This window comes from Cricetulus griseus, chromosome 4, assembly GCF_003668045.3.
Source record: "Cricetulus griseus strain 17A/GY chromosome 4, alternate assembly CriGri-PICRH-1.0, whole genome shotgun sequence".
Taxonomy (NCBI): Eukaryota; Metazoa; Chordata; class Mammalia; order Rodentia; family Cricetidae; genus Cricetulus; species Cricetulus griseus.
This window is the reverse complement of record NC_048597.1, coordinates 57,517,162-57,525,923: the sequence shown is the minus strand read 5'-3', so window position 1 is coordinate 57,525,923 and position 8,762 is coordinate 57,517,162. Positions and strand designations below refer to the sequence as shown.

Below are 8,762 nucleotides of genomic sequence, written 5' to 3'. Positions count from 1 at the left end.
CACCCAGATTCAACTTCACAAGAAAATAGAAATTTAAGAATTTGGAAACATAAAATGAACAAAAGAGGAATGAAAAGTTTTGTCTTTTTTTTTTAATTTTGAGAAAGGGTTTCTCTATGTAGCTCCATCTATCTTGGAACTCGTTCTGTAGACCAGGCTGGCCTGGAACTCAGAGATCCACCTGCCTCTGCCTCTGCCTCCCGGGTGCTAGGGCCAAAGGCATGCACCACTGCCCAGTGTGTTGTCTTTTTCAAGACAGGGTTTCTCTATGTAGCCCTGGCTGTTTTGGGACTCAGACAAGATTGTCTGTCTCTGCCTCTGGTTCCCCCAGAAGTCAGAAAAGCATATCAGATCTCCTGAAACTGGAGTTATGGACAGTTGTAAGCTAGTATGTGAGTGCTAGGAATTAAACCTAGGTTCCCTAGAAAAGCAACCAGTGCAGTTAACCATCTCTCTAGCCCCAAGAGAGGTATGCACCACCACAGCCCAGCAGGAGACTGACTTTCTTAAGCAAAAATATTGTTTTGGCTGGGTGGTGGTGGTGCACACCTTTAATCCCAGAACTTGGGAGACAGGCAGGAGGATCTCTGTGAGTTCGAGGCCAGCCTGGTGTACAGAGCTAGTTCCAGGACAGCTTGGGCTGTTTCACAGAGAAACCCTGTCTTGAAAAACCAGAAAGTTTGTTTTGGTTTGTTTTTTAAAACAAGGTCTTAAGTAGCCCACACTGTCCTCAAATTTACTATGATGCCATGAACCCAAGGATGATCTTGAACTTCTGACCCTCCTGCCTCATCCTCCTAAAGTGCTGGGATAAAAGGTAGTGTACAACTGCTTAAGCAAAAATGATCTGATAGAAAATATGGCAGACTCTAATGCACAACCAAGACATAATCTAACTCATTTAATCTAAAGAAATCAGATAATTACATACTGTTTAAAACAAAAACCTAATAACCACTTTACTGTTTATACACAAGGACACTCGTGAAGAGGAGCGCCCACTTACTTTGTCTGGGACTGCATCCATTATCAGCTCACCATACATATTTATAACCTGTAAAATTAAAACCCACTGATTAGCTCTATACAATTCAGAACGGCTCCAGGTGTATGAGTAACATGTTGACAGTAGTGAAGGTAATAAAACCTGAGTCACTTCAGTAAGAATTAGAGACCTTGTTTCTAAAGATAAATGGAAAGCCAACCCAAAAGATGTGTTTTATTGGTCAATCCCTGTGCAAATTTCTACCCTGAAGACCCGTGATGTACTAACCTGGTCATTCAACCAATTCTGACCATCCAGGGTCGCCAGATCATCCATATCCAGCATGTGCTTATTGTAGAAGATGCGGAAGTTGCACTTTTGATGTCTGGCCCGGTAGTTTGTTATTTCTCTATTGATAAATGGTTTTCTAAAACAGATTTTGAAAGAAAAGTTTTAAATAAAATGTATTTTATTTTCAGAAGTAACTATCTTTAAGGGCTTAGCTTTTATGTTACTGACATACCTATTAGAAAAGTCTTCATTAAAGACATCTTTTAATCTCCCAAGGACATCTTTTTCACTGAGTGGGACCAAACTTCCATACTTTTTCATAACCTCATCTAGGAATCCTTTCATATAGGAAAAAAAGAAAAATATGGGAAATTCTTTTCAGCAAAGTTGTTCTCATAACATATAACACATCTGTTATAGCATACAACCATAATCTGTAGAAATACAGTTATATTACTTTAAAAAAAATGTTTGGACCTTACCATTGTAATTCACAAAGAGATGCTTGGAACTATCATTTCACACTGGATTTTTTTGTTGTTTCACCATTGATCTTATCCAAAAATTAGGCAAGCAGTTGGGGGGAGCGGGGGTCTTTTTTGAAGCCAGTGTTCATATATGGGATGGGTCTTGATCTCATCAGCCTCCTTACATGCTAGGATTACAGGTGTGTGCTACCATGTCAGTCCAGCTCAGACTGTATTTTTAAACTACTGACACACTTAGGGGCTAGTCAAGACTAAAGAGAAACATTTCCAAGCATAGTGATAGACTCCAGTGGTTCCAGCTAGGGAGAGGCTGAGGTCAAGGAATACTAGGGCACAGGAATTTTGGGATAGCCAGGTGTGATTTGAATAAGAATGACCTCTATAGGCTCATATATTCGGCAGGATTAGGAGGTGTGGCCTTGTTGGAGGAAGTGTGTCACAGGGGTGGGTTTTGAAGTGCTTCACTGCCTGCTGATCGGGGAGATAGAATTCTTGGCTACTTTTCCAGTACTACCGTGTCCTTGGGAGTGCCACCATGCTCTCTGACATGATAATGGACCAAACCTCTAAATGCTTCCCCCCCCCTTTTTTTTTTAGGTGAGTCAGGTTTTTCTGTAGCTTTGGAGTCTGTCCTGGAACTGCTCTGTATACCAGGCTGGCCTCAAACTCACAGAGATCCACCTGTCTCTGCCTCCCGAGTGCTGGAATTAAAGGTGTGTGCCACCAACGCCCTGCTAAATACTTTCTTTTAAAAATTACCTTGGTCATGGTCTCACTTCACACCAATAGAACAGTGACCAAAACACCAGGGCAACATAGCAAGACATTCTCTTAGACAGGAAGGGGAAGGGAGGGAGAGAGGATGAGAGCTAACCATCTGGTTAAATATATCTTTTCCCCCAGTAATTAAAAAAGGAGTAATGCCTTAAAAAAAATTAAAATTGGTAAGATTGCCATCGCTGTATTATTTCCATTTGATCATGTTAATACAACACTGAATTGGTCTCAGTGGCATGTGCCTGTAATCCCAACACTCAGGAGGCCAAGGTAGAAGGATCATGGCAAGTCTGAGGGCAGCTCGATCCATACAGCAAACTCCAGACTACATAGTGAGACCTTGTCTCCAAACAGAGGGCAAACTCACTAACTACTCAGGACACTGAATAGCCTGTAAGGGAAGCTTGACAGGATGACAGTGAGCAAGGCCTTCCCTCTGTTGTCTGGGCTGCTCTAAGACCCTCCCAGCTCAGCCTCCACAGCAGCTGGGATTATAGACCAGGCCTAGCTCTAGAGAGACCTGTTTAAAACGGAATTTTAAGAAAACAACTTTTATTATTTATGTAGTTGTTGTGTAAGAGTTCTCCCAATAGAGCTACATCTACCCCAGGGAATCAATTTCAAAAGGACCATTCAGCCATTGTAAGTCCATCTTCCAGCCAATTCATGTATATATTCATTAAAGGTTTCAATGATGATAATCACTAAGCAAAGTCCCCAGGAAATAAAACCCAACATTACTTGTAAACAGGTAACAAAGAAGCTGAGGAAGGCTTAGGGGCTCACAAAGGTGGAAACGTGATTTTTGGGGATGATGCTGATAACGAAGAGCAACAGCCTGCCAGGCTGACGGTTAAATCTGGACTATGATGGGAAAGCCGTAACCAGCTCCTTCTGTGGCTCCAAATAATGGTTTCTGCTAGGCCATCGATTCAGAATGGAAAGGACTCTGCTGCACAGAGAAACAAAGATGAAAACCCTGTATTGCCTCCTGTTAATCTCCCACCAGAGTGGCTACCAACTTTTTGCAATGCTGGAAACCCAACTCAGTGCCCCAAACATGCTAGACAAAGCACAGAACTGCACCCAGAGCCCTTATTTCTTTATTTTTATTACATTAACTCATTGTGCTTGTGTGTATACAGCATACAAATAGAGGTCAAAGGACATGGATAGATCTCAAGATACCAGGCTTGGGAGCAAGTGCCTTTACCCTTTACCCATTGAGCCATCTCCCAAGCCCAGCCCTAGGTTTTTTTGAAATCATTACCTGATTCTCCACCCAAGTCTACTGGAGGTTCTAAGAATAAAGCACATAATGTTTTAACATATTCTATTCTTATTATTTTATATGTATGGGTGTTTTGTCTGTATATATGTCTGTGTACCACATGTATGCCTGATGCCCAAGGATGCCAGAGAAGTGTCAGGCCCCCTGGAAATGGAGTTACAGATGGTTATGAGTCATCATGTGGGTGCTAGGACTAGAACCTGGGTCTCTGTATAAGCCAGGTCTGTTAACACAGAGCTATTTCTCCAGTCCCAAGAGTATATATGTTTGCTATATTCCCAGCCTTTATATCTTAATAGCTATCTTGTTTCTACACAGAGGTCTTATTTCTACATGAAGGAATGGCCCCAACAGAAGTCAGGAAATCTTAATATTTGGGAAGACTACATTTAAGTGAAAAAGCTGTCCTCTAACCACCCACACAGAAACATCATGTATGCACATACAATAATAAAGTAAAAATAAAAATCTGAATTGTTGCTGGGCAGTGGTGGCACACGCCTTTGGTCCCAGTACTAAGGAGGGAGATGCAGGTGGATCTCTGTGAGTTTGAGACCAGCCTGGTCTACAAGAGCAAGTTCCAGGACAGCCTCCAAACACAAAGAAAAACCCTGTCTCGAAAAACCAAAAAAGGGCTGGAGAGATGGCTCAGGGGTTAAGAGCACTGACTGCTCTTCTAGAGGTCCTGAGTTCAATTCCCAGCAAACACATGGTGGCTCACAACCATCTGTAATGAGATCTGGTGCCCTCTTCTGGTGTGCAGATATAAATGGAAGCAGAATGTTGTATATATAATAAATAAAATCTCAAAAAAAAAAAATCGAATTGTTTTAAAATGTAGTAAAGTTGGAACCAGAGCTCAGTGGTTAGGAGAGTGTATTCTTCTTCAGAGGACCATAGTTCAATTCCCAGCACCCTTACCAGGTGGCTCACAATCACCTGTGAATCCTCTGGCCTCTACTAGCACCTACACTTGCATGGCACATACACACACACACACACACACACACACACACACACACACACACACACACACACACGCACACACACACGATTAAAAATAAAATATTTTTGGCCAGGCGTTGGTGTTGCATGCCTTTAATCCCAGCTCTAGGGAGGCAGAGACAGGCGGATCTCTGTGAGTTCGAGGCCAGCCTGGTCTCCAGAGCGAGTGCCAGGATAGGCTCCAAAGCTACACAGAGAAACCCTGTCTTAAAATAATAAATAAATAAATAAATAAAAACATTTTTAAAATGCAGTAATAAAATCCATTAGTTTGTATGCTAACTTATAGCACAAATATTTTAAATTACAAAATGAAACCATAAAAAATTATATCCTAAAGAAAAATGGGGTAGGGGAGAAATGTCCCAAACAACAACAAAAATTAAATTTTAGGTTCTACAATCTTGACTGATGTTCCTTAAATTAAAAAAAAAAAATTTAAAAAGGCTGTCTTCTTACAGAGAAATCAGGCTGGAACTGACCTGACAGCTTCCTCCTACTGGCTAGCTTTCAGAGTGCTGTGCAGTCAAGGAGAAGAAAAGATATGAATAGTCTTACCAGCGCTTGACCCTGGACCCTGAATGCTCCAATACTAACAGGCCACACAAGATGTGCCCACTGGTGAAACACTGGCATGAAGACTACGATGTAACCAACAACTTTCTGGCTGGATCTGAGACCTGCTCCACAGGAATGAATTCATCCCTGATACTGAAAACCTGATCAAAATCCCACGGGCTGGGCTGGAGAGATGGCTCAGGGGTTAAGAGCACCGACTGCTCTTCCAGAGGTCCTGAGTTCAATTCCCAGCAACCACATGGTGGCTCACAACCATCTGTAATGTGATCTGGTGCCCTCTTCTGGCATGCAATGTATACATAATAAATAAATAAATCTTAAAAAAAAAAAAATCCCATGGGCTGGGAAGTTACAGGCTTAGTGGGGAACCTGCTACTGTTTTATTTTGTTTTTTGCTAAATGGACAACTGCCAATCTGCCTTCTAAATATTTATGTTTAGAACCAGAGATTAGTACTTAACCTCAACCAGAAAAGATTCTTTTTCCAGTTGACAGTGTTTAACGCAGACTTGTAACTGGTCAAAATGCTGCGACTAGGCAGGGCAGTGGTGGCGCACACCTTTAAATCCCAGCACTCAGGAGGCAGAGGCAAGCAGATCTCTGGGTTCCAGGTCAGCCTGGTCTACAGAGTGAATTCTAGAACAGGCAGAACTACACAGAAAAGCCCTGTCTTGGAGGGGAAAAAAATGCTGAAAATCAGCAACTATTCAGTGCTCAGTCAGCCGTAACTGGGACATCTATGGCAACTCCTATAATGCGCAGAGACAGAGTAGGTGTTGTGAAATGCTGTCCTCTAGACATGTCATGACCATTGCTCTCGTGAGCTCACTGCAAACTATGGTTACCAGCACAAGGTAAAGCCAACAAAACCAGTCAACATCCTCACAGGCAGCAGTGTCCAATTAGAACTCAGTGGGTAGAAACAGATGGAGGGAACAAGAAGGGAAGAAGGGGATGTGTTGGGGGTGCTAGGGAGAGAAAGCTGGGGTTGCATATAATCAAGACACACTGTATAACACCAGGTGGTAGCACACAATCTTTAGTCCCAGCACTTGGGAGGCAGAGGCAGGAGGAGAAGCAACAACAAAAACTTAAAAATTTCTGTTAAAGCAACAATAAACAATGTTATGGTATTAAAGAATGTTATATTTTAGAAGAGACAATTTTGGCAATTAAAATTAATTTAGTATAACTAGACTGAATAGTAGTCAATGGAAGCAGAGACCAGTGTATTCTGCTTGTTGCTATGTTCGTAGAAAACAAAACACAATCCAAACAATCCAAAGGAAAACTAGGCAAAGAAAAACTATGTACAATAAAATGCAGACACACAAAAAAGTCATCCCAGCTGGGGATAGAGCTCAGCTGATAGAATGTCTGCCTAGCATGCATGAGGCCCTGAATTCAATCCACAGCCCCACATAAATCATGTATGTTATTAACATACCTGTAATTCCAGCACTTGAGAGTGTAGTTTTTGCCATTTGCTGTAGCTGCTTCACTGCAACAGATCTTAAGTGTGTTTGTTCTTACCTTTCCTTCTCCTAGAGCATACTTAATATTTGCTATCCTTGTATATAGTTTGTAGCGAGCCTAAATCTTTTTCTTTAGACTAAGAGAGGAATTGTATAGAGATATCCACCCCGCCCGCACCTGTAGTGGTGACAGGTGAGGGGGGAGGAGTTTAGGTCTGGGGTCCCTAGCAGGCCTATCCTTAGAACCTGAACCTTCGGCAGCCATCTGTTTCTTGTGTAAGTAAGTGACTTCTCCCCGAAATAAATTTATTTAACCTAGTCCCCTGTGTCTCCACTGAGAGGAGCACAAGCTCACAGTCATCCTTGACAACTTGGCAAGTCTGAGGCCAAGCTAGACTACCTAAGATTCTGTCTAAAAACAAAGACAATCTTTTAAAATTCTCATCTGTAGTCTGTAAGACTGACTGGTGAAACAAGTTTAAAAGATAATTTGGTCATCCTTTAAAATGTTTAAGTACCAATATTCTTTTACCAGCAATTTGAATGGCAATTTAACTTACAGAAACAATTGATTAGAGAGTTCATTGAACCCTTATAGCAAAATCAATACAGTGTCCATCAACAAACCGAGAAGTGAGCTAAGCAACATCTCCATGATGGAGCAGCATAAAAGGCATCACGAACATTGATGGCTTAAAGGGAAAGCCAGGTGTGGGAGGTAAAGCAAGACTCTTCTGGAAAGGGTAACAGACAGCAAGTGTGGGCCAGAGGTTGGAGAGCAACAAAGAACAGTGCATACCAGAGAGGCAGGTTGAGAGCTGCTCATCATCCACTGGAGAAGCCTTCTGACTGCTCTTGCCACCTGCTGTTTGGCTTTCTACTTTGAGTTCACTGCACACCCTCCAGGGACTTTTACAATAAGGGTGGCAGCAGCTTAGAACTAAATGTTCTGCTTGAGCGACCCATCCTCCTCCATTGGAAGTTCTCATTCTGAGGAGCCTTTAGACACACGCCCATCTACACTCCTCACAGATGTGTCTGCTCCAGACACTGACAGTCTCACTCTGTCGTCACTCACAGCACTTGTCCCGCTTTTGACCCAAAGTCACTCTGAAGTGAATGTGTTACCAGAAGGATGCTCTGTTAAAGGGATCTCATGAATTTGCTCTGTACACTCCCACTTAGGAGAAGAGGGTGACTGGTCATATGTGGCACTGCCATTCTGTTGGTCAGGGATGCTTCATCTAAACTATGCTCCTTGTCCAAGAAAGGGCTTTCTTTACTGTGGCCATCAGGCACGTGAGAGTTCATTCCCTTTACGGCAACACTGCCATCCATTCTGAAAAGTATGGCTGACACCGACAAGGGTCTTCAGGTTCCAGGGACTGGGCTGCAATTGCCACCCTCAGTGTTACTGAGGTTCTCCTGATGGTCCCCAGTGACCTTCTGCACCCAGCTCCTCTGGGCTTTTCTTAGCTTGCAAACTCTGTTTTTCGTTCTGAAGTGCTGGGATCTGAAAATCCTATACCGAAATCTAATCATGATAATTTCTCATACATCATAAGAGACAAAGTAAGTTGGAACTTTTTTGGAATCAAGGGACTAGCCCTTGGGCAGCCATAACAAATGCGCTTTCTATGTTTGTTCAAGACCACAATCTTGCCACTCTCACCACTTTGGCTCTCCCCATTGAACTTCATGGGAAAGTCTGAGCTTGTGGGCCTGTCCTAGGTTTGTGAGCCCTAAACAGTATTTGCTACACTGCCTTCAAGGCTTTTCTCTCTGAGTATTCATTCCAATACAAACATCTGCTTGGAAGGAGACTCCTTTGAAGTGCTGTTCTTTCTTTTCACTTTGGCATACAAAGTACT

General features: G+C 42.5%; 1 protein-coding gene across 1 annotated transcript in view; it reads right to left on the bottom strand.

Moving 5' to 3' along the window:
- Senp5 (SUMO specific peptidase 5) overlaps positions 1 to 8,284 on the bottom strand; it is a 24,646-nt gene extending 16,362 nt beyond the window's left edge. Inside the window, 6 exon segments of the mRNA XM_035444641.1 lie at positions 1,007 to 1,054; positions 1,274 to 1,412; positions 1,509 to 1,614; positions 7,691 to 7,834; positions 7,837 to 8,127; positions 8,130 to 8,284. Of these exon segments, the coding sequence (XP_035300532.1) occupies positions 1,007 to 1,054; positions 1,274 to 1,412; positions 1,509 to 1,614; positions 7,691 to 7,834; positions 7,837 to 8,127; positions 8,130 to 8,229 (828 nt within the window). The 5' untranslated portion in view covers positions 8,230 to 8,284.
- Positions 8,285 to 8,762: the final 478 nt, after the last annotated feature.